This window comes from Cephus cinctus, unplaced genomic scaffold (assembly GCF_000341935.2).
Source record: "Cephus cinctus unplaced genomic scaffold, Ccin1 Ccin1_scaffold0240, whole genome shotgun sequence".
Classification (NCBI taxonomy): domain Eukaryota; kingdom Metazoa; phylum Arthropoda; class Insecta; order Hymenoptera; family Cephidae; genus Cephus; species Cephus cinctus.
This window is the reverse complement of record NW_014332956.1, coordinates 1,401,539-1,426,314: the sequence shown is the minus strand read 5'-3', so window position 1 is coordinate 1,426,314 and position 24,776 is coordinate 1,401,539. Positions and strand designations below refer to the sequence as shown.

Below are 24,776 nucleotides of genomic sequence, written 5' to 3'. Positions count from 1 at the left end.
GGGGGGGGGGGGGCAGCAGCAGCAGGATCATCAAAAAAATAGAATCGGGAGGTTCGGTATAGGAATTCGATTAAATTAATAGAGATACGAAACGTAATGGAGCAGAAGAGATCCGAGAAGTCGCGATAATTAAACGGAAGAATAACTGTGTTACCAGTATAGCAAAAAGAAAAAGAGAACTGAATCGAAATGATAGGTAGATTTTTTGTTTAATCCGATTTATATTATAATATAGACCTTAGCGCGTAACGTATTTATTTACAAGAAGTACCTAGCATTTTTCTGTGTTACATTTAATTAATTACACTTTTCTTTTAAATCAACTTACATTGTATTAGTTACGTTGTTTTTTTTTTCTTTTAAGTAATCAGTCAAGTCCATTAATTAGCTTTTATATCCTTTTTTAGATTTGTTTATTTATTTAGCTTTCTTTTAAGTATAACCGCTCTTGTGGAAAACTGTGGACGTGAGACAGGATCGCACGCAGATTACTAAATTTTCACGAGGACTTTCTCCACGGCACTCAAATCCACCCTCAGCCCCACCCTGAATATTCCCCATTAACCTCGTCTATCCCTACCCATCGTCAGACCCCAACTCACGAAATTCCCATAGGCGCACCCATAAAGCCTACTGTATTTACGTGTAAATTGTAGATTACGAGAGATCAGTAGTATACAGTGGACATTACGAGGTAGGCCCATGGAGTTATTCTGATTCAATAAAGTACAGGTACATTTGGTACTCGACACAGCCCGATGCGTAACCACCGTAGAAAGGAAAACGAAAAGGAATAGAAAAAGTATCCCTCTTACACCCCCGGGACATTCTCTCCGGCTTATCGATTATTCATCTCATCAAGTATCACGCGGCACACGAATGGTAGGTATAGAAAAACACGTTACTTAAAGAATTGGACTCTTCGTCGTGAATCCCAAGGAATTATCGATCCGTACGATTAATTTAATACGTTGGAATCAATAAATTCTTAGATCGCGACAGACAACGAATTCAGTCTCGCGGACGCACTTAACAAGTACTGCCAATTTCCCCAGTTGGATGCACATCGTGCTGTGTCCGCGAAAATAATTAATCGTCTCCTCGATGAAAACAGAGCAATTCTCATAACGTATGCAAACGACTGATCTTTCTCATCTGCCTATGTCATTTTTCTTTCCCTCATCGTGGGTCCTCCCGATACCGTTATGTCTTTCTCGTTCTTCTTTTATCTTTCGCTTTCTTGAGACAAAACTGTAAGAAGCACCAGGTCGGATATCCTAGCACCATGTATGTATCTGTGCATCGCCGTCGGTAAAGTAGAAAGGTATGTGAGTGTCCTTATAACGCGTAATGTAATTGTAATGGATGTAACGCAGTATATGTACGTGTCGTGATTTCGAAGTCACTGCGGTTTTTCTTCGCGAGCGTGACGCCTGAAATTATTAGTTTTCTATTAGACTTCGCGCCTCACGCTCGTCCTTATACGGGGTAGAGTTCTCAACGTTGCGCCGGCTAGGCAAGCGATACACCCTGAGGACGAAATATGCGGAAGCGATTAACAATACGTTATCTCGTGCCTCTCTTAACGATTTTTCATATAATCTTTAATCCGTTTCGTTATTTTCTCATTCGCTTCTATGCCAAAGGACACGAAGGCTCCTTGCGATCTCATTTCCTCATATATATTTTTGTCCTTGAGTCGCGTTCCCACACGCGCTTTTACACGTCTCTGGTGCATCGCCGGCCCGGGGGCGGTGAAAACGTTGAAAGCTCCGAAAGTTTCCCGCCAGTGATCGACGAGAGTCACGTTCCGGTCTTAGAATTCGCCGCGATAATTTCATCGAATGACCCATAATTCTATGTACGTACGTACGTCTACTAAGCGTACGGGCTACACGTGGATGCGAATTCTAGACTGAGGGACTGAGCGACGAGATGGATCCCGAAAACTTATGGAATACGTACGTTAAACGAACGTACAAGCCGGCCGGTAATTATGTTCATGATTGTGTTAATAGTCAGAGCGCATTACGTGCATACCCAACCTTGCTTTACTCGAGTCTCGTAGAATAGTACGCGGGTCGAAGGAGAGTCACGCAGACGAACGATCGAGAACCGAATTGTCCGAGGGATACAATAATTGACACGAAGAATAAATTATAATTAGAGACCGTGCAATCTCGCTTACGCGTCTACGATGAAGATGGCGCGACAGACTTCGGGAGATTGCTCGTTTGGGGTGTCAAGGGATAGAAATCGATGAGATGGCTCAGCGACGTCAAGATTGGAGGCTATGATCCTACGCACATGAGAGACTCGTGCGTACTACTACTACTGCTATTACTACTGCTGCCGATGCTGTTGCCGCTGCTACTCGACGCCTGATCTTGCGTTCCGTTTGTACTTCTCAAGATGTCGTCCGCCGAGAGCGGCGTCAATTTCCATCCAGGCATGAAATCGAGGTCTAGGTCGGGACTTATATCGACGTCGAGGAGCTCGTTGTTATTCAGCGGGTCCAGGGGCGATTGACTGGATAGCGATAGCACACTACCCCAGTTGATGGACCTGCTATCGTCGCTATCGCCAATCCCAGAATCCGTATCTGTCTCATTCGATGAGCTGGGTGGTAGCGGGAATGGCGTTAGCCTGCCCTGCTCGGGCGGTTGCAATTGGGCAATAGGTGCTGGGATCACGGGTTCCATTGGTGGTGGACTTCGATCCCTCTCCATTTCTCTCTCCAAGTGCCTCAAGGTGTTGCAGATGAGGACGGATCGGTGCAAACTCGGATCCGGGAATTGTCTATACCTAGCGAGCTTGCACATGGATATATTCAGGACTGCGAGTCTCCTCTGCCTGTAACACGCTCGACCTCTTCTGCACCAGCTCGACCTCGAGCCTTCGCAGCACCTCTCGTTCGCTCTGTAGCTCGAACCCAGTTCCAGGTAGCTCTTGCCGTTCTCTTCCCTTCGTATCGTAGGGGGTTCGTAATGATGAGGCGTGCCCCATTGAGGCTGTGGCCTCGATAGTTGATTGTAACCGTTGTTACCAGGTCCGCGTTGATAGTAGTGCTGGGAATGATGAAGCTGGGGCGGCGGTGGACTCGGGGTTGGTTGGCAGGGATTTGCCTGAAGACAAGGCGATGACACCTCCATGTCGTAGTACGAGGATGGCGTTTGGCTTAACGGTGGAGTGTAGCTATCTTCCATAGCCCACCAGCTGCCCTCGACTCTTCCCAGTTTCGACGGGCTTTCACCCATGTCCATGTCAAATTCCATGCAGCCCACACCTCCCTCTAGCTTACGTTTTCCTGCTGTGGCCTGCAGACCCATCATTGCACAACTCTGGAACACAAAGAAAATTCGAACGTCAGTTCCATGACTGTTACTCAGTTACGAAATCGTATATGGGACGCTGATCTGAGTCAATGTTCAAGTTCTATCTAAAGGGTTGGTCTATCGTCTCAGGGTTGTTTACCCTTTGGACAATCGTTCATTCTCAAAAGTTCTATCTGCTGTTCGCTTTGCACTACGGGACTCTGGCAGCCGAGCATGAGCCAGGACACAGCAATGGCATGACTCAGAGGGTCGGCTCGCTGACAGAATCGTAGCTTGGGGAATGACGTCAGAGACCCCTCCCCCATAGAAGTCATCAGTTGGAATGGATGCTTCGCTATAGGGGAGTCGCAGAGCCTGCTCATGGGTTCAATCAGCCGGCATGCGGGCCCCTTATAAAAATCTTCTCCTTCTCTTTTGTATCCACGCGCTGCCGAAGAGCAAGTCTTATGGGGTTATCGATGTGTATGAGATCGTAACAGGTGGTCGTTTATCGATTCATCATAGAAAACATATTTACGTACTAATTTTCACTTGCTGACAGAAGTGGGGGGAGACTTATTTTTCAGCTCCTTCGGTAAAACACAGATATCAGCTCTTGCGGAGTATTTCCAGACAGCAACAACGTGAGAGTTGTCAGACATAGTTGCTACGTAAATAACGCGTGTTTTTCAAGTGTAAAAATGAACCCAGCCATAATGCATAGCGCAGAACTTTATTCTAGCGAGGCCATTACTACCGCGCGGGTGAAAGTAAGTAAATCCCAGCCTCCGGGGAATTTAAATGCTGCAATGAAGAATGAGAACCGCAGCCCGAGAGAGTTTCAACGAAATGCCGTAGGATGTCACCACCGGCATCGACTTTACTTCAGAATGACCCACGTGGTCTGTGCATGACGTTTAATTGGCAAAAAAATTCCAGTCGAAAAATTTCAGATGAACGGTGCTCCTCGGTTACAACTAAAATATTTGCGTAGATTCTAAAACTTTTATATTTTATTTCACGTATTCAGTGTCGGTCGAGAAACAAAATTTTCAGATAATTTGCCTTTCCATTTCGTCAATAATTGATATTTCATAAGACAATTCCCGTTACAAGTTAAGCTAAAAATAATGTCTTTAACTCGCATATAAAGTTAAGAACGGCAGTTCAGAATTTCTACCACAAAGAACTTAATATAGAGATATAAAAGCATAGAATCGAAAAATAACGTGTCGTTCGTCGTCATTTTGGAATTTTAATGTTTAAAAAAAAAGGACCAAATTGCCTCAAAATTATAGGTTCCGCCGCTCGGTCACGGCCCCGTGAGTTTTAGACAAAGCGCTCGGATGACGAAGGAAGAGAGTTGATAAATTACTGTCCACCGTGCAGAAGCATTTCGCTTCAAAATATCGAGACATTAGCAATAGTCGTTTCATACATTTTTCAGATAAAAAAATGTCAGTTCGTACAGCGAAGAATCAAGCACAATTGCGATACGAAACATGTTTGGTACTTCCAGTATAAGAAGATGACTTCTGACATTGGGCAATAGTTGCTCAGTGCCGTAGCCACACACATCCGTTGTGCGTCCTACTTGGTATACGACTCAGTCATAGGTTCTTTCCAGCAGGGTCGACCAATCAGCAGCTTAGGTGCTACGAAATAACCAAAGAAAAAATGCCTTGATATATCGACAATACACAACAATTTTATCTGAAACCCGTCAACATCGCAGATGAGCACGATATAACGAGGAACAAAGATAAGACGTAAAGATTAAAAAAAAAGAATATTCAAAACGCGCGTATATAAACTGTAGGGATTTTACACGAGAATCCGGATATTTACAATTAGTACATACTCCGTAAAACCTGTTATGACCAATAATGACGGCACGCGCACTTGTTGAATCGGGAAAGCATGGGGCAACATAACAGATTAGCCGGCACGCAGAATGCATGCCTTTTAACTGGCCATAAATCAGAGTCAAGAAGCAGAGAGCTTCAAGCGGCTATGGGCAACTGCTTGCTACCGCCGATGCCGGCTTTAAGCCCTAGCACCAGTGTCCCGCTAAGGGGTAGGGTAGTTGTGGCGAATCCCCATACGCGTGATTACTCAATTTCCCATGCCGGGACTACACGATGCCTTTATCGGAGGACTCGATCGGACCATACGACATGGACGTTATTCCGTTCACTTCGAAGAGAGAAACTATACACGTCACCGTCTCTTTTTGAATAAGATCATTTGATAACTTAGTAAAACAAAATTCCGGATTACTAAAAAAGTCTAATAAAGTGAATGACAGTAAGTAGGGCGCGCTGCGATTGTAACGATGCTCACCAAACAAAGCTAGAAAAGAACCGATGGTAGGGACGGTCGTAGCGTAACACTATTATAAATAGGCGAGTTCAGTGTCATTGGTTTTCCAGTGGTTTATTATGAACGTAGTTCTCGGGGCCGGTGCTACTTGCCACGCTGTGTCTACCAACCCAAAGAGACTCCAAATAGTGGGAGGTTAAAGACCCTATCGCGAATTCCGCCTCGAAGCCTAGGATCTGGAGTCCGTCCACGTTCGAAATCTACGAGGAGGCGATACCCAGCCGAATCCAACGGGGTATACGTGGCTGAGCCATGTGACGTTACTGCGCAAAAATTCTCGAGGTACGACGAAGCCGAGGAGGCCACGCATCCTCGTAGGACTTTACGCATCGTCGTATAAAAATGTTTCAAGAGTTTATTCCTGTATTTTAGTTTTCCGTACGAGCAGCTGGGTACGAACAATCTCACGGTCACGAGGTTATGTCGCCATAGACGGGGAACGGTCGATGTAAAGGAAATCATCGGCGATCCTGCCGCCCCGAAAAATTCGACGATCACGCTCCACGCGATGAGGTAATGTTTGCTCGGTATGAGCTATCTAGCAGCGCGAGTCTCGAGCCATCGTAGGTCCCTGTAGATAAAACTCTCTCTTGGCATTGGTCGGTTAGTTAGCGCAGTGCGATTGTGTGGGTTCGTGACTCGCGGAGCTCATGACGGCATGACGTCAACCGACCGTGTGTTATTTTCGAAAGGGGACTCGGAGCGCCAGATAGCCAGCGCCGTCTGGCGCGTAGATCGCGAACTTTCAGTCGGAACGGCCGACAGAGAGAACGAATGTATATGTAATGTACATACGTGCATAGGGTATTCTCGAAAAAGAGACCTAGCATAGCGATGAGTTGTGTGTGTGTGGGGGGGGGAGGGGAATTTATAAGAAAAAAAGGGTAATTTTACACCTTTTTTTATTCACATCTCTCTCCTATCGGTACGTTTAATGTTTCACGTAGACCCGTTCTCTCGATCCAGAATCAGGAAACGTCTATCCGAATGGATTTAGCGTTTAGATAGATGAATATCTGGAAACCTCGCAGATTTTCGGGGCGAATGTAAACTAAGGTTTCTTTGGAGAGGAGGAGAGAAAGTAGCGAGAGGAAAGAAAGCTACGAGAAGGCCGACTCGATATATTCTCATAACATTTGAGAATCGTGGATAAGAAAAGTCCAGTCGAAACAGTAAAAGTGGCAGGATCGCGATTTACTCAGAAATAGGTAGGCGGTATAAACAGAATTTGATGCCGGGCGAACTGCCGCGACTTCTCATTCCCGTGGACCTTCTCTTACGGGAGCTATCAGTGCCGCCCTTTTTTCTTCCTCCGCGTCTCCGTAACGCCCGCAATTTGTTCCTTCGTTGAATTCCCACCAGTCGACATTTCCCGTGTAAACAAGATCATTTCCCGACTCCATGTACGTCTCGGGTCGAAGGGACCAAAATTTCGCCTGCTCCAGATTCGCCGATTCATAAGGCGAATGCGTGTCGTAACGTCAAGGAAGGAGAAGGAGAAAAAAAGCTCGTCCGATAAATCTGGATAAAGGATCTTTTCTATAGTTACTCCAGGCGTCATTGATCTTGGCTATCTCCCCGAGCTCGGTGCGCATGCGCACGAGCTAATAAATGAACACTCGTAGACCGTTCCTAGCTACGTACCTCTTACTCCTAGACCTGGACGCCGCTCGAACAACTTCACGGTATAAAGTCCGCCGGACAGATTAGCTCGTCGGCGCTATCTCGCAAAGCGGATAAGATTGCAGCATGACAGAAAGTCGCGCGATGAGCGTCATGCGAGAAGTTCAAGATGTATAAGCACGTATGACTATACCGAGGTATATCTATATATACGACAAAAGTCTGTAAATGGTATAAAGCGAACCGAAGAGAAGAAAAGTACAAAAAAAAAGGGATTAAAAAAAATCAAAAATTTCACAAGGATAGTTCGACGGTGATTGTACGACGAGGTGCAAGGTCAAGCCGAGAATGCGGATTGGTGCAAACACGCAGTTGAATGCTCGGCTTATCAGATGCACCTCTCGCGGGAGTGACAAGCGATAGATGGAGGACACGATGGGCGACCCCACTCATTCATTCGGTTCATCCCCTCGGGTTCTATGTGAAAAGTATATATGGGGTATATGTACGTTAAATGCCCTACCCTATATACCGTAGCAATGAGTACCCACGCAGTCGGCCCTACATTAGGGGATGAATAAAGGAAGGCTAGGAACCAAGGGGTAGCTCCCCTATAGCAGTGACTCTCAATCGAATCCGCATACATCCAACGGGAACTTATTATTCGTTCAGATCCTGAATATCAATTTTCGGGACGGCAACCGTTTGAGAACCCTTCCAATGTAATCTACAGGGGGTGCAGCATCTGCGGTGTCCTAACCGTAGGGATTGGCAGGGTTAGAGAGGAGCTACGAAAATTGCAGGCAGACCCGAAATTCTCTACCCCATTGGCCGGATCTAGAAAAAGACAATGGGATGCGATCGAGGGATTCGATGCCGGAATAGAGTATTCCTGGATACTCTTCGAATTGGAATTTATGTATCTGTATTTCTTCGTATCGTTATAAGAATTGTTACAGGTAGCTTCGGTAGACGATCTACATACTGTATGTATGTGATACATATAGGATGGTTCAAGTCGCGTCTATTTCAGTAAGGGAAATACTCGATTTTACCACAAGATTGAGAATAATGTGCAAGTGTTTTCTACATGCTGGTAAGACGTACTCAGATGTACACAATGAGACCTGTATCCGTTAGTAACTGATCTACCCCAAGGGGGAACCCAAGTAGGATTGAGGACAGACGTTCCGATGAAAAATTTGGAGAGACCTTGCTGAGGGATGTAAAGGCGTTACGTAGTACCAGTGGGAAATCAGCACCGATCGTCCCTTTAAACCAACGGATTATTTAAAAAGACACAATGAATTTGAATGTCGCGCCAAATATTACCTACCGCGGTACAAGACGCCAAGGGCGAAGCGTATTCGATCGACGTTGAACAAAAACGCACGAGTAAAGTTCATGAGGTGGAAAATGTAAAAGGAAAAGATTTTCCGTAAAAAAGCTCGGCTCCCCAAAAAAGCTTCACGCCATATGGATTTCGTTGTGCGTAACATATCGAGAGATGCATTGGCTCCGTACTTACACGAGTCCCGCACGTTGTGAATTTGATTGCATTTGGCATTAATCAGGAAAAGGAAATTCACGGCGGCTACGAGCAAACGAATTCGTGCGTAGCAGCGAGCGAAAAAAACAACAGAGAAGAAATAAAAGAAAAATGAGAGCGAGAGGAGATCAACGCCGACTAATTCAACATCAAAGGAACGTGCCGTACCCCCCCCCCCCATCCTTGTCTCGCGTACTACGAACTTCAAGTCTTTCGTTCGCGCGTACATTTGTATTTGCCAAATTTTGCTTTTTCGCTAATAACGAATTTTCGAATTTTTTAACTTTGGATATTACACGGTGTACTCATAGTCTCTCTTTTCTTGTATCTTTCTCTCTCTCACTCTCTATTCCGATCGAATACGTTGCCGCACCGAACGGATGAGGGGTGAGTACAGACATAGGGGTGGTTAAAAAAAGGGCCATATGGCAGACAGCAAGGGCACCCCTACACGTGGGAGAACCTGGGAACGTTCCTCTCCCTTTCCCGCACCTTCCGGTAGCCTTTTTTCTACAGCATCTTCCTCTAGATGGGACGGCAAAGACGCCGCCACGACACGACACTCGTCTACGAGGACGTCGACATCGCGAGTGCAGGAACTTCCTGGAAACTCGGCTGCGCGCGCATCGCGAACTTTGCTCGAATATAGCAGGGAATCGTCATGGAGCGAGTCCCTAGTGTTGTACACATAGTTAGAGCTATAGATTGAAACGGCTTAAGTTGCAGTTACGATACTCCTTTGTCCAGATAAGAATTGAGGTGTCACTGATGAGATTCCGACCCTCGATTCTTGACCCAAAAATCATACTAAAAAGAATAATAACAATGGCAGTATAAAAGGGCGAAGATAGATACTGTGCATGGAACCTGTTTGCTTATGAGTGGGCGAGTCGAGGTTTATGAGGAGGAGGACGTCGTGGGACAAAACTCGAGCTTGGCAGGTATCCCCTTGCGATATATATACGCGTATGTATATATACCGATAGGATGTTCGTCGCACTTGAATGTATTCGCCCTGGCGAAACACGAATGCGTATATAACACGTGGGCGAAAATGCAAGGTGCATCGTGGCAGAACTATAAACATGTCACATAGCCATGTTACGATATTCCAGAACTTCTGCATTGGTACTTCAATGCCAATCGATCGTCAGTGATCCATTCGCTTTAGGAAGATTTAAGTAGAGCGTAGATTGAATTTAGTAAAAATTTGTCTTTGTTTACTAAAAAAACGATTTTACGTTTTTTGTACGTTAGGCCGGAATAAATAATGCTGTTTTATTGGACCCTTTCGTTGCACTACAGTGATCCGCTACTAGGCGGGATAAACACCTGATACTCTTAATTAATTCCAAGTCACACTTCATGCAAATTGTATGCGTCCCAAAAATCGTGTAGAGCATAATATCCATTGCGGCACCCTTGCTCGGGGTACACAGGGATGAAAATTCTAGGCTGTAATATTCCTCGACCGTGAGGACTCCTTTGGAATTGTTGTGGGGTCCTACCTGGATTTGGGCCCAGGTAGAGAGACTCACCCGGGTATACCGGAGAGAGAGAGAGAGGGGCTTGATGAGGGTCCGACGTCGGGACTCGGAGTCTCTGACCATCCATTTCAGATTAGATGACAGTGGTTCTCCAAGAACGGTTTTCGCAAATTTACTCGCTGAATGTACGATTCAGTGTGCTCTTACTGATTTGAGAGTCCACAATGACGCGGATCGGATTTGCGCTTGATTATGCGAGTCCCAGAAAGAGGGATGGGCGTTCATTTGTTTTTCTATTTTTAAAGGACTCCCTCGTTGTCCAATAAGGACCTCTATATCCCTTGGGCAATTAAAACCCAGTCAATTTCTTATACCGGAACAAGGAAGCGCACGAGTATATCTTGCCGATCTACCTTGTAATGGGACAAACAGGATTTCATGAGCAGGAATTTTGAAATTTTGTAAAAAAACTTTTCCATAGACCGTTTTCTGGAGTTGACCGAATAATATACATCCGTGCCTCGAGATGTATGAAAATAAGTACTTGTTACGAAGTTAATAAAAGATTCAGAGCAACGCTCCTAGTTGTTCAACCAGGGCCAACGATAAGAGTTCAGTAAAAGTTTAAAGGACGCGATAGGAACTTTCTGACCGTCCGAAAATCGGGCTTTCGAAGTCTTGGATGAAGATTTTAGCGAAGGTCAGAAGTTCGATAATCCGAAGCTTTCCGAAGAGGACATAATCCTAGACGAATTCGTGAACGTCAGGCTTGCCGGGGCATAAATGTACCTACAAGCAATGGCACCCGGGTAAGGGTATATATAAGGGCCACCACAGGACCGAAGGACTGCCCCATGGGTTGGTAGGGCTTTGGGGCTGCATTGTTGAATTCGGGGTAGCCGTACCCTTGGCGAACGAGGGTTGGAACCTTTTATGCGAGGGTCGCCAGGCGGCTGTCGGCTTCGCTCTTTTGTCTGGGTTGCCCAAGCGATGGTAGAGGTCCCCCCTTGTCTGTCAGGCTGCCACCCTGCCTGCCTGCCCGCCTGCCCGCCTGCCACGATGACTACCCCGTGACTGCCGCGCGGTGCATTCTAGGACTTGGCGGCAGTGGTAGTCATCAGGAACAAGGGACCAACAATCGATGTACACGTGCTTCTATTTTTCTTTGACACTTTCGAGTAAGCCGGCCAAGGAGGAACTCGCGCAAAATCACACCAAGGCTGACGGCTACGGTCCTTGCACCACTCGCTGCACCGCTGGATCTATTCTACCTCATACATCCTACATCCGTTATCCTGGTACAGTCGACCTTCGAACCTCCACCACCTTTGAATCCTGACGTGAGGACAGGAAGCGTGCAACACAGATAGCTGCATCCTATAGTGTATATAGACAACCGTTTCACAACGACCGGAAGAGGATTTTTCGGATCGTACAAAACGACCCGATTTCCTTGACACATCGATTCGTAACATGATCGACCTTTGATGGCCATTTAACTTGCTCTTACCTTAACCTACACGCTAATAGGCTCGGCTGAGCGCTTAAATCATCATTATCATGGTTGCGGTTCAAGTTTTGAGAGATTGTGTAGTAAAGTGGAAGAGTTTACTGCTAACTATGGCAAGGCAGTGCTTGTTGCCTCGACTACCAGGCAGTCGGCTGCCTAGCCAGCCAGCCAGCTATCCAACGCGGCAGGCCAGCAAGTAAGCAAGCAGGCTTGGGTCGGGTGTTGGTGAAAGGTGTGGCCGGTTGGCTACACAAGAAACGAGAATGCAATATCTCATCGTAGCATATTTCAGCTATAGCGAAACCGTAATCATTCGACTCCTGCGAGGGGTGCAGGAGAAAACACTCGAAACCCAGCTAACAGGTGGACTCGTTGAGAACAATAAGCGTTCTGCTACTGAGATGGAATTTCGCGACCTTTGCTTCCGGCAAACGCAGTGCAGGATCCTTTGGTAAGAGATACTGGAAGTCTTCGCCGTGAAAGCTTGATCGTGATTTCCTACGAAACTTTTTAGAAATCACCGTAGCCCTTGCACTCCGATTTCTTTTTTTTAGACCGTCCTAAGGTAAAAGAACTCTTGGGCACGAAGAAAGGAGGTGAGGCAAATACTTGTACACGTATAATACAGGTCTGTATGTACAGGAAGAGTGTACCGGGGGTCTTTAGAACTAATAGCAAAATAGTCAAAGAATTCCGCTCGAGAGTTGAGAAGAAACCGAGCCACTTCAGGCGTGGAGACGTCAAGCTCTCTTGCGCGCTGAACTCCCGAGGATCTGTCTGCCAGTCGGTAAAACAGAACGACGTTACCTCCATCACTCTTGTCTATTTTCTTTTCGCGTCTACCTCTGGCAAGGTTTTGAAGATTTCTGGCTTTCGTGCAAAAATCCTTATCTGCCAATCTCGACGCGATACTCCCCAAGGAGTGTATCGTGGAGCCACTTTGCCGACTCCTGGCGAGTGTGAATTTCACAGCCAGCAGGTTGAGTCTAGTTGCGAGCTGATAGTCGCGAGTGGGAAGTCTTGCTGTAGCGGGACTGTCCTTGTGCGATCGCCCGAGGCAAAGCTGGCTTTGGTATTAACTATTCCCGTATCTTGACTAGGCTATTCTTGAGCGTACGATTCGAATATTCAGAATTCAGGGTGGAATTGCCATTTGATTGTCGATAGGCGCTCGACGATTTTTTTTATTTATGATATACGACCATAAGGAATTCTTATGTGGCCGGTGAAAAATATATATTGAAAGTATATGTAAAATTTTATTTTGCTAGGAAATTCGATACAGTTCTGAAGATGTTTGTATTTAAAAGTAGTTGGTCCCATCGACGGCCAATAGCGAATCAGTAATAAAGTCAAAGTTTGTTTTTCCAAGGATAGGCGCCAGCTCATAATTTAACAAGAGCCTCGTTACAAATCCATAAACATCTAAGAGGTGGCGATGTACCCAGTGACCTAAAACCATTTATCCCTTTTTTTCGTACCTTTTGTCCTACCAGGATTAATAGGGTTACCGTCGAGTATGTGCTTTGTGGCGTATAATTGACTTTACGGCACTTCCGTCATAAACGATATACGAGGACGAGCTCCGTCAAAAGTGATGTCAATGTGAATTTACCAGAATTTAAGTGACCTCAAAATATTGTAATATTTATTTGGAAAATATTGCAAAAATTATATCAATTTCAATTTTTCCTTCTCTTTCGGATGACTCGTAAATAAATACTAGTCGCACGAGAACGCGGATAAGTCGAAAACTAAAATATTCCAAAAATGCGCAATCGGACCTGCGCGTGAAGGAAAAACAAAGAGTAGCACGGATCAGCTCGTTCCAGTGCTACTCGTGTCCAGAACACGTGCCGAGATACAACTCACTCCAGCGTATTGGTTGTCGCCAAGAATTCCACAGCTCGGAACTCACGTGGGAGATCCAATGCGACTGGAAGAAGTACTAGTAAGGGAAACAATGACATCCCCTCGAGTCGGGGTCGTATGGGCAATTATACCCTCGCATAACCAGTGAATTAGATGACTGGGTATCGAATCATTGCCTTCTGGAATTTTATTTTCAAAAAAAACATATGTGCCCGCTTAACGAATCGTTAAAAAAAATTTAAGAGATGGAAAAACTACAAGGTGTATTTTTTGAAAATCTAGTGTCCTGATAGTATAACGTTTTTTTGGCTGACCACCCGAGTAGCATACTAGTCAAAGCTGTAAGAACAACGCCGACGGCAACGTCAGCTTCGGAGAGTATGCTGGCCAGCAAACGTAGCAACGAAGCAGCTAGCTAGCCAGCCAGCTAGTCAGTCAGCAAGCCAAGAGCCAGCTATCCAGCAAACCAGCCAGCCAGCCAGCCAGCTATCCAACCAGCTAGCTAGGGAGCCAGTCAGCCAGCCAGGAAAACAGGCGGGCAGGCAAGCAAGCAGCCTAGCCTAGCTGTAGGAAGAAACGACTGGTTGGCCGGCTGTACTGTTATTTTTAACTCGACGCCGACGCGCCGCCCGTAGTCTAAAACCGTATACCCTCCTTCCTCCTGGCTTCTGCGACGCCACTAACTTGCAGCCACGTACAGACGCATATTTCGGAGCCTATTTTCAAAGAGCGGGCCTTCTATTTTCAAAGTCGCGCGCGCTCCCCGGCATTTTCCTACGAGAACAGAGCGCGCAGACATTTTCCAATAGAACGAAAAACAGGATCCAATTCGAAACCTTGAGGGGCTTGATATCAAGCAAGATATCTTTCACGAATCAATATAATAAAATAAGATTATCCATTAAAGAAAGAAAATACGAAATTCTTGAATCACTTTAATTTCTCCGAGGCTCGTTGCGACGACGGCGACGCCACGTAGACAGCCAAGGTCGCGCCTCGAATTCCCCAAATCGCTCGAGAGCCGCGGCCAAATATTTTTATAATTTTTGTTCGTTCCTATAACGTTTTCGAATCGTAAATTTTCGCAAATTTGAAAAACTATATTTACCTAAGAGCAGCAACGATAATCTGTTACAATTTTCGATAAGCACAAATTTTCTTCGTAATTCTCACGATATACAGATAAGATGTTTAATGGGAAGAAAATATTTCGAAACGTAGTTTTCCCGCCAGTAGAACTGACAACGGCGCCACGTCAGTCTTGGATACATAAAAAGAAAGAGAGATATCCGGCGAAGTGGGGGCAGCACAGAGAAAGAGAGAGAGTGAGAGAGAGAGAGAAACTCGAAATGTGGCAACACAGCGTCAATGCGTTGTAGACTCGGTTCCGTGCTGATACCCACGCTCTCGGCTTCGCCCGATGTCGCTTCGGCAACGAATGCCTCCGAAGACTTTCTACACGAAGAATGGGGTTGCCACAGTGGTGAACGTAGGGTGAACTTTTTAATTACCCTAGTCTCACTTTCTCAATTGGTCATCCGGTCCCGTAGCCCAACAAAAACCTCCCCACGGTATAAACACGATGACTCGTAGAATTGAAATAATAATACGCCTAGATTCAGGGCACAGTATACAATCGTACAAATGCTATGAAAATGTTGTGTTTGTTAGACAAAATTTTCAAATTTATTTTCATCCTATCAAAACGTATTCCTCGTACTTCGATCGTGATCGTCTATTTATAGCACGCATTGGATAATCGAACAACGATCAAGTATCATGAAATCAGAAACAAGTAGCGTTATCGCCACCAGAAAATGTTGGTTGATGAAAATTCGAAAGGCTTCTAGTGCCCCGTAGTATGTGCGCCGTTTCTTCCGACGGTCGGGACAACTTTCTAGTTTAGCTGACGTGTGGTGCGCGCCACGTTGTGGCTCGGGGGCCCGCAGTTGTATATACATATGCGAGTCTCGCTGTGTTCAGTTCTGTGTGGAAGAAAACTGGTTCCAGGAGAATAGAGCAACTGCGCCTTACCAACAACGGCAAGGAACGAGCGCGCTCGACACCCTCACCTGCGTCAGCCTGGTTCCTTTTCCATCCGTGAATATTTCCAACGTAGCACAGGATGCCGCATTACGTTACAGTTCCAAGGAGACTCCCTTGTTGGAGAGTGAAAATAATTTTTTATGAGACACATAACTATAACGAATAAAAAGGAGCAAAAGGATTAGGAGTCTCTCTGCATTCTGATCTCAGGGCGAACGAACCTTGGGAATTCTGGAAGGTACGGCTATTCCTCTCTTTCTCCTTTGAAACCAACAATCTCCCTGGACGTTCCGGAAATACGTGGAATTTTTCAGTAGAGAAAGCCTACGTAGTCCGTGTCGTAGGACTCGTACGTGGATACGTCGGTGATGCGACGGTACTGTTTTACCGACCGAGCTTCTCGTTACTGTTCGCTCGCATCTAATCTCTCGTAATTCTGCCCGTTTCTTCCGATCCTCTATGGCACGGAACCCTGTACGGTTCTCTATTTCTCTTATTCCCTCTCTCTATCTCTCTGCTTCCCTCGACGATCTGCTCGTCTTTCTCTGTCTTCGGGGTAGTTTTCCCCTAGCTGGTGGGCAACGGGTTGATTGCACTGCCGGCCCCGCGTTTGGCAGCTCCCTCTCTTCATTCTCTCTCGCTCTCTTGGTCGCCCGTCCCCTTTATCGTCGTCGCCCTCCCAATCCTTTTCTCCCTCACTATACACCTCTCGCTCTCTCCTATAGCTATACGCCTGCACTACCTCGCTTACTCTCTCTCTCTCTCTCTCTCTCTCTCTCTGGTTCTCCTGCGCTGGTCTTTCTCTTGCTGACGAGCGAGCGAGCGAACGAGGGGTGGAACAAGTAGGGGTTGCCATGGCAACGCCCCATGCGCGAGTTACGTCCTTCTCTCTCTAGTACGTTCCGCGTCACTCTTCGCCCTCTCTCCGATTCTATCCTACAGGCTGATTCACATTTCGTCGATCTGACAATTTTCGGTCGACGAGACAGAATATATCGAATATCTCTGTCTGGAGAAAATTGATGCATATATGAAAACTGGCGTAGCAAAGACATTCGGAAACAATACCATATTAAATAGAGATTTTTCTCCAAGGAAAAATTATATACCGCATTTATTGCTGTCGCTTAGTCTATTAATTTTAAAGGGACCTTGCGTTTTAACACAAGTGCGAGCTGGGCCAAACTTTCATATCTCGATTCTGGCGCCTTCACTCCACAGTGCCAAAACGTGGCTTTAACGATATACAATATTCGGAATATATTTTTTTTATGTAAAACCATTTTTCAACGTCGTGACGTTAATCGAAATCATGAGAGAGAGGAGCGTTATCAAGGCTCCTGTTGACCGAGTTCAGGAGGCGAGGATTATCAAGGTTTAAAGCAGAGCTAAGTACACGCGCCAGGGGAGAAGATCGAGAATTACTGTTTCTGAATCACCCGGTATCTCAGAGTCGAGAGTTCCCCTGGACGTATAGATTTTCCGTTGGGGCTGAGCCTCGGTTGGGAGAAGTTTAGTTTCAGCGGGTTGGTTAGGGCCAGAAATGGAAAGGGAGCAGCGTCGGTTTCTGAAAAAGGTACGTCCCGAAACTCCTGGACGGAAGGAAGGAAGGAAGGAAGGATCGGCACAAGCGGCAACGAAGGGAGGGACCATGATGCCTGAGAGAGCGAACGCCAGAGACAGAGAAACTAAAAAAAAAAAAAACTAAGTTTCCCAAAGAGGGGAGCACGAGAACGTGTAATACGGCTCCTACGCAGTGCGTAGGAGCCGTGCGAAGGCGCCTGATTCCAGGAGGGGGGGGAGGGGGGTGGTTGAGGATGCCTAGATGAAAGTTGGGGCGATCTGCAACAGGGGAGTAAGTGGCGTTGGGGTGAGCCAAGGGGAGAAAATTTAGATAAGCCTGTTTCGGTATTAGACTCTAACCAAGCTTGAAGTCAGTATAAAATTCTAAGACTCCATGGTAACAGACAAATGGAGCAGACTGATTAATTCAATGAAATTAATAAAAATTATTAAAAAATATACAACGGCCACCTATTGCACTTTATTGTTACCCGTCGTGACTTAACGTATCGAAGAAAAAAAAAGAAAAAAAGAAAAAAAAAATTGAAGATTATGAATCGACAAGAGCATTAGGCAACAACAGTTAAGTTTCGGTGGGTAAGCGCGAATAGTGTTATATCCACGGGTGATTATCACTGGTGGGTTCAGGGATCATGCCGGCAATTAGAGGCGTACCAGAGCAGCCAGTAAGCACCATTAAGCAAGTAACCGCGAGGCTGTTACTTGTTAGTTGCCGGTTTTCACTGGTGGCGGCGTTCGGTTACCGCGAACGCATCGCAGTGACAATCAAGTAGCTATATAACGAGCTCTGCCACTGGAGGATCTTGCGTGCGTATGCAAGACGTACATCGTGACGCTGCTGAACGCGAAGATCACGAGCGAGCGGCCGATACGTTATCGATAAGCAAGAAAAATACAAGGTCCGACACATGCCGACAACTTGCGGAACTTCTTGGGACGATCAAATTATATAGCGATGCATTTTTACGTGGGGGCATTAACAGTCACGAGCCTCTTTATGCTCACGACAGTTCTGACTCCTTTGTAAATTCGTAATAGAATTTAATTGGATATCCATACACTATATCAATGTATATAAAATATTTTTGATAAATTTTTCTACTCGTTTATCAATATTCATTTAAAAGCATCGTACGTATTATTTGTGAATTTTACTGGATGTCCTTACTATAAATGTCCTATGTTGATCGGACAATGATAAATTTCTGAATCACTTGACCGAAATGATTTCTATTGGCAGTCGAATACCTTTATACCGTGCAGAAGGGACTGTGGCAAACTGATAAAGAATAGTGATAAAGTTTCTAGGTTTGTCTCTCGACTTCCTAGCGAAAAGATTTCGCGAGGTTCCGAGGGGTGGCGCTGCAGGAGGGTTGTTAAAGGTGGAAGGTTGAAGACAGAGAATGGAGCCTAGTAGGTAGAGAAGGTAGGGAGTGATCACGAGGAAACTTTTTGACTGCTCTTTATTTCAATGTTTACCAAGACGATTGCCCTCTCCTGCTTCTGCAAAGATTCCTTCGGGTTCGCTTTGAAGGACGGCTCTCTGTACTGTCTGGTGCGATTCCGTTTTGTCTCTTTGTGGGACCCGTCTCCTGGTCCTCCAAGAATCAAGAGTCTCCCACGATTTTCATTGTTTCGGAAACTTCCCTAGGCAGTTTCACGATCGTCTCGCCTAATGTTCAGTAAATTTGGTCCAACATGAAATTCTCGAGCGTACCGAATCTTTGTAAGGATTATAATCGAGCAGCGTACGCGTCTTTCGTTAATGTCATTATGGGAGCTGGTTCGGAGTGGTATGAAAATTCGATGAAGGAAATAAAGACGAAGGACAGGGCAGAGAGAGGAGTAAGGAATAAAATAAAGAGAAGATAATAAGAAAAAGTGCCTGATTGGAGTAGAGGACGAAGGGTAAACAGTTGCGTCCACATGAAACTGGTTTGGAAGGACATGAGACGCGACATGAGAGTAACTGAGTGAGCGAGTGAGAGAATAAGCCAGTAAACGAGAGAGTGCGCGAGCGGACATCCAGCTTAAAAATTCCTCAGGTGCGAGACAGACTCAAAGTCCTCTATCCGACTACGAGCGGACGCGCGTAATCTCGACCACAAGTCTGGAGTAACTCCTGGCGTCGTATAGGAAGAAGAGAAGAAGAAGTGACAAGGAAGGAAGAAAGAACGAAGGAATATTTAAAAAAAAAACAAGCAGCAAAAGCTCGTGGAATATTCCCGCAGTCGATGGCCGCTACGATCGATACTGTCCGGCCTAACCTAAAATTCTGGGTCGACAATTACGTATAGCCGCGTTCGACCTGCGTCGCTCCTTCGCACAGTTCACGGGTAAGCGCTAGACTGAAATAAGAATGCCCTTTTTTCAAGGGAAAAACTAAAGCGACTGTAAGTAATGGTACGTTGAAAAAAAATGTCGAGGGACAGTCAAAGCGAAAAAGGACATGTTAGGAAAATTCACTAAGGAAAGTGTATGATCCACGCGAGGACTTCGTTTCCCTCTTCGAACCTCGCTACCTCCACCGATAATGCTAAAAGCGAGGATTCGAGTGTCGGTAATGGCACACCTATAGTACCTACGCAATATATCCAGCTCACTCTGAGACACAGCTATGGTCGAGCATATATATATGGCGCGCCATAGTTCAGTGCGGCGTGAGGAGACACATAGCTAGAGGGAAAGAGCACGAGAGAGAGAGAGAGAGAGAGAGAGAGGGAGTGTGTGTGTCAGTGAGTGAGTGAGCGAGCGAGCGAGCGAGGGTCGAGAGTGAAGGGATGAAACGCAGAGTGACGAGGCAAGGGTGGGTTGAAGAGACTGGGGTAGTACAGGGTGAAATAGGGGACGGGAATGGGGATGAAAATGGGGATGGGAGCGGGAGACTGAGGGTGGCTGGTAGATTGGGGGTGGTGCCCGTTCGATAGCGAGCGCACGTGGCCATGCTTCGCGAAGCCGCCGTCGCGGCGCCAACGTCCTATTAACCCCTACCAGGGCATAACCACCCGTAAGTGCGCAGGCGTCCTGGATACCTTAAAGGACACTGACTCCGTGGAAGCGGGTTCCTTAGGAGGATTCTTCGAAGCAATTGCCTCGGCTACGAGGGACCCTTTTTAAGGGTAGGGACCAGCTTAGAGGGACGGGCTGGTGCAGCGAACGTAAATTGCTCGAGACAGCACGTGCGACGGTTTGGGCTTTCTTGAAAAATCACATCTCACGGGAGGATTTGCCGGTCCTCTATCGTCATCTGGTCAGGGATACACGATAACACGGATACCCGTGGCCGTTATGCGAGCTCATCCTATTATTTCAATTCAAAAAGACCGCGCGAATGCAAGGCGCCTCGGCTCTACGTAAACAAGGTACTGCTCTACCACGAAGCGACGACTTACGCAACAGTCACTCCTTGGGATTACAACCGCATGCGAATTCACATCCGCCGCGTCTCGGGAGAAGCCGGGAACGTCAAATAAGAGGATATCGCAACGGCTACCAGCGGCTTTCACGCTTTTCCAACGAACCGTAACAGGACTAATAACAAAACCGAGTAACATTGATACCGCGAAGCTATCTCTAAAATGTTCCACAAATACTTCCAGGCGAATCAAATAAAATGATCGTTCCGTCCTTTCGTCCGACCGGCTCCCATCAGTCCCGACAAAAAAGCTTGAAACGGTCCGCCGTCTCGCGCAGACGTTACGTAATATGCCCAGGCTACTTTTTCCACGGGAGCCAATTGGTGGATGCTCCGCGAGAGGATCCTAAGTCGTTCTGGCGATGGCTGAGACAATTATCATCGTGTACGTATATCCTTCCCGAGAGAGTGTACCCGGAGAAAGCAGCCACAAGTACATTCCCCGGTGGTGTAACCCTGACGAGGAACGTGCTGGAATAAGGGAGTCACGGCAGGAGGATGAGAAGAGGAAACCTACATAAGTTTCCATCGGCATAGAGACGTCACGAGGCAGAGCCGTTGCGCAACTCCAACACGGCCGAAAGCTTACTGCTCGCGATAGCACTCCCACACGAGGAACGTAGCCTTCGTTACGAGACAGGCTGCTTCTTTGAGCCGCAGGAGGGAGTAGAAAACAAGGGAGCTCAGAGAGCGGTGCCGTGCGCGTTGTGTTTCTTGCGCGAGTACATAGGCAGCAATACGTGCACGCGTTAAACGCAAACGTACGAAGGATGAGCATACGCGTACGAGTACGTGCGCTTGTGTCCCGTATGCGCCAGCAGAGGTGGAACGTTGCGCAAGTGACGCGTACTTGGAACGGGAGGTCGCCAGCGAGTTCGTAACAGTGAGGCTGCGACGTGCTGCCACCTGTACGAGAGTGCGGGAAGTTCGCACGTGGTTTGGACAAGCGCGTCAGGATATGAGAAACGCGTGCGAATGTACGGGGGGCCCCATTACGTTTGAGCTTGCTAAATTGGGGTTCTCTGGTATCGAGAACGATCGGGTAAGACCAGAAGGTCCGTACGTGAGCGATCGATAACCTTCCACGGAGAAATCCTTGGCTTTTATTTATTTTTTGCCTCTTCGCCCTCTCTTACGACGATAAGGTTGCGAGACTCCGCGAGTGAGTTCCCCGGAAGATTCTGCGAGCTAAGAAAATTTATAACGGCTGGCCGTTCCTTTTTAACTCGCCTCGAAGTTACTTGAGGCTCTTGCGCAAAGACGACTGTCCGCGATGCAGACACTTTGTATCGTTACGATCGCATGGGAGCGAGAAGTCACACGATGCCCAGTCAACACCGGGAGTGGAGGTGCCTGACTGTTGCCAACTCGAGGGCCAGCCACGGAATGCACTTATTACTGAATGGAGAGCCGGTATCTCCTGCGGCGTTCACGATGCTCTGTCCCTGTCGGACCCACGCGTGGGTTTGAATTTGCATATGATAAACACTCCCCCGGAGCTCCCTCCTCGTGGTATCCGTATCTAGACGGTCGCTCGGACTGCCTCACGGGCGGGACGGGCGTTAAGAGGGAGGGAAGATAGTGGTGCCACCTGTGTGTAAACGCATGAATTTACAGCCGGTTGGACCGAAGGGGAATAAGGGGCTAAAGGGATGTTCCTAACCCACGTGGCGGAGATCATTTTGTCACACGAAAAGGCCATTCACCAGAGTCAAGGGTCAGTTCACACGAACTGTCTAATTGCCGACCTCTTCCAACGCCAGGGGGACATACATTACCTAGATTTACTTTAAATCAATTAAACCTTAACCCCCCCCTCTACAAGATCCAATCCAAGAAATTCTCTCAATAAATCTATTACTCTGCCCAATGTAATACTCGGCTATAAAAAATTACTTCACAATCCTGACGACCAAATTTTCCGCGAATACCTTTTATAAAGATACGAGTCAGCAATATTTTAAAATACATGGAAACAAATGGAAGACCAACTGGAACCGTCCAAAAACTCGTACCAACTGCGGATCCTAATGAAAATACAATCAGGGTATTCATTGGCACATAAATCCGCATGGTTCGCAGCGCCACGTTGCGTCCGACCCGGTAGGACAGGAAAAGGCGACTGACGCTCTAAGATCGCGCGGCATTCAATTGAATCGAATCACGGAATCGGACAGATGGAGGAGACGAAGAGACAGCAAGAGAGTAGGCACGTGCTGCCCAAAGGAGTGGTGGGAATGTAAGTTATGCGCAGCACGTGATCTTCGGTACGACGTGTGTCCGAGCATTTCTTCGCGGTGGCTTGTGCGCGTATCCACATGGATACGACGCGTTGCGTGTACGTGGACGAGAGACAATGTGAACTGGCCTTAAAACTGTGACGGTGCTCCATGCACGTACACGAGTCCCAATATACAAACGTACAGTCCAGTTAATACACGTGGCGTTCTATTTGCGCGTGTACGTGAGGCTTCTTAAAACGGTGCGAGATCCACGTGGCTGGCGCGCCGCGTCCTCGCCCGGTTTTTGCCGATAGAGAAGGTAAACAGAGCAACTGTCACCTGTTACTCATACACAAATAGGCTTCATTCATGAACTCTCACGGACGTACCCGCTCGGTAGTACTACGGTTCCATTACGGTCAGATAATTGATCGCGACTTGCCGACGCTCAGCCGTGACGGTAAATATTGGAGAATTCTCTCTCTTTGTCTGTCCCCTTCTTCATAGGTCTACGTCTCACTCTGTCTGCCTCTCTATCGTTCAGGAAAAATAAAGTCGCGCGTACCCACTCACTGCCTCCTCGTATACCCATTGTCCGTGGATCTTCGTAAAGAAATACCTATAGGTGTTTCTCTGGACAGTCGATGCTGTTGGTAATATCGTTGACGTATATACGGCTGGAGCTGGATGAGAATGGCATTCGATTGCCGAGAGAAAGATAGAGAGAGAGAGAGAGAGAGAGAGAGAGAGATGGAAACGCTGGGGATTCGTAGGTATCGTCAGGCAAAGTCTCTCCGTCGGCTCGCTTCCGCGTCATCGGACACACTGAAATCATGAATGAACATCAAGCTCTGCAGTACGGTGTTTTATCGTGGAATTGGAGCGGGAGGTCCGTGTGGGACGTAGTAACGCGTACGAAAAGAAAAAAAAAAAATGCGACCAGTAAAATTGTCGCGGCTCGGATCATTGCGGAGTGGTCAGCTGGTAAAATATTGAAGGTCAACGATAAAAAAAGTTCACGAATGGCCCGATACCAGCGAGCCACATTTCACTTCGGCGAGAGACAACTTCATCGACGACTAACCAGTACATCGTACCGCCGTAAGACAGACGGGCAATTCTCCATCGAAATCCAGCCAGTCTCTCCATACTCTACCAAACACGTGCGGATTACAATGAGTTTCCAAGTTTCCTCTACACCGTGGATGCGATCGAGCCAGGCAAAGCCGATCGAGCCAGCATATCACGCGCTTCGACGATTCCCATCCAGTGGTCCCACAGGAGACTCGAACGATCTGCACCGGAACCTAGTGAAAACCTCGTGAAACATGGTCCAGGACATGGGGGGAATCATCCTTGGATCAAGGAAATAGCGGAACGCTCTGGCAGCAGATTTACCAATCAATCCGATCCACTGGTCCTCCTCCTATTGCCAGTAACTATTTGGCGTCGCGTCCACTAAAAGAGCAGCGCCGCGTGCGACCTCACCGGCAACCGAGCCGAATACGACTGAACTACCAGAATGGAAGCGACGACAAAGTGCATTGCATGTGGCCGGAGCGGAATGGGGAGTGGGTGAAGGTATTTGGAAAAGGGCGGGAGGGGCAAAGAGGTGGAGGGAAGCCAGAGGGTGGTAAAGGGAAAAGAGGGATGAGGTGTGCATAGAGGAGAGAAGGGATAAAGTGCACTGAGGTAGGTACGTAGGTAGATGGTGGCCCCCTTCTCCCTAAAAGGTAGGGGGAGATGAAACTCTCGCTTGGCCAGACGAGGAA

General features: G+C 47.0%; 1 protein-coding gene and 1 long non-coding RNA gene across 2 annotated transcripts in view; one reads left to right on the top strand and one right to left on the bottom strand.

Moving 5' to 3' along the window:
• Positions 1-24,776, bottom strand: part of LOC107265828 — a gene marked incomplete in the record, with an annotated part of 32,088 nt that overhangs the window by 2,436 nt on the left and 4,876 nt on the right. The window contains 1 exon segment of the mRNA XM_015735687.2: positions 1-3,341. Within this exon segment, the coding sequence (XP_015591173.1) occupies positions 2,292-3,341 (1,050 nt within the window).
• Positions 5,096-24,776, top strand: part of LOC107265831 — a 28,345-nt gene continuing 8,664 nt past the window's right edge. The window contains exons 1-2 of the long non-coding RNA XR_001537297.2: positions 5,096-5,978; positions 6,069-6,209. This is a non-coding gene — a long non-coding RNA (uncharacterized LOC107265831). The remainder of the gene's footprint in view (positions 5,979-6,068; positions 6,210-24,776) is intronic.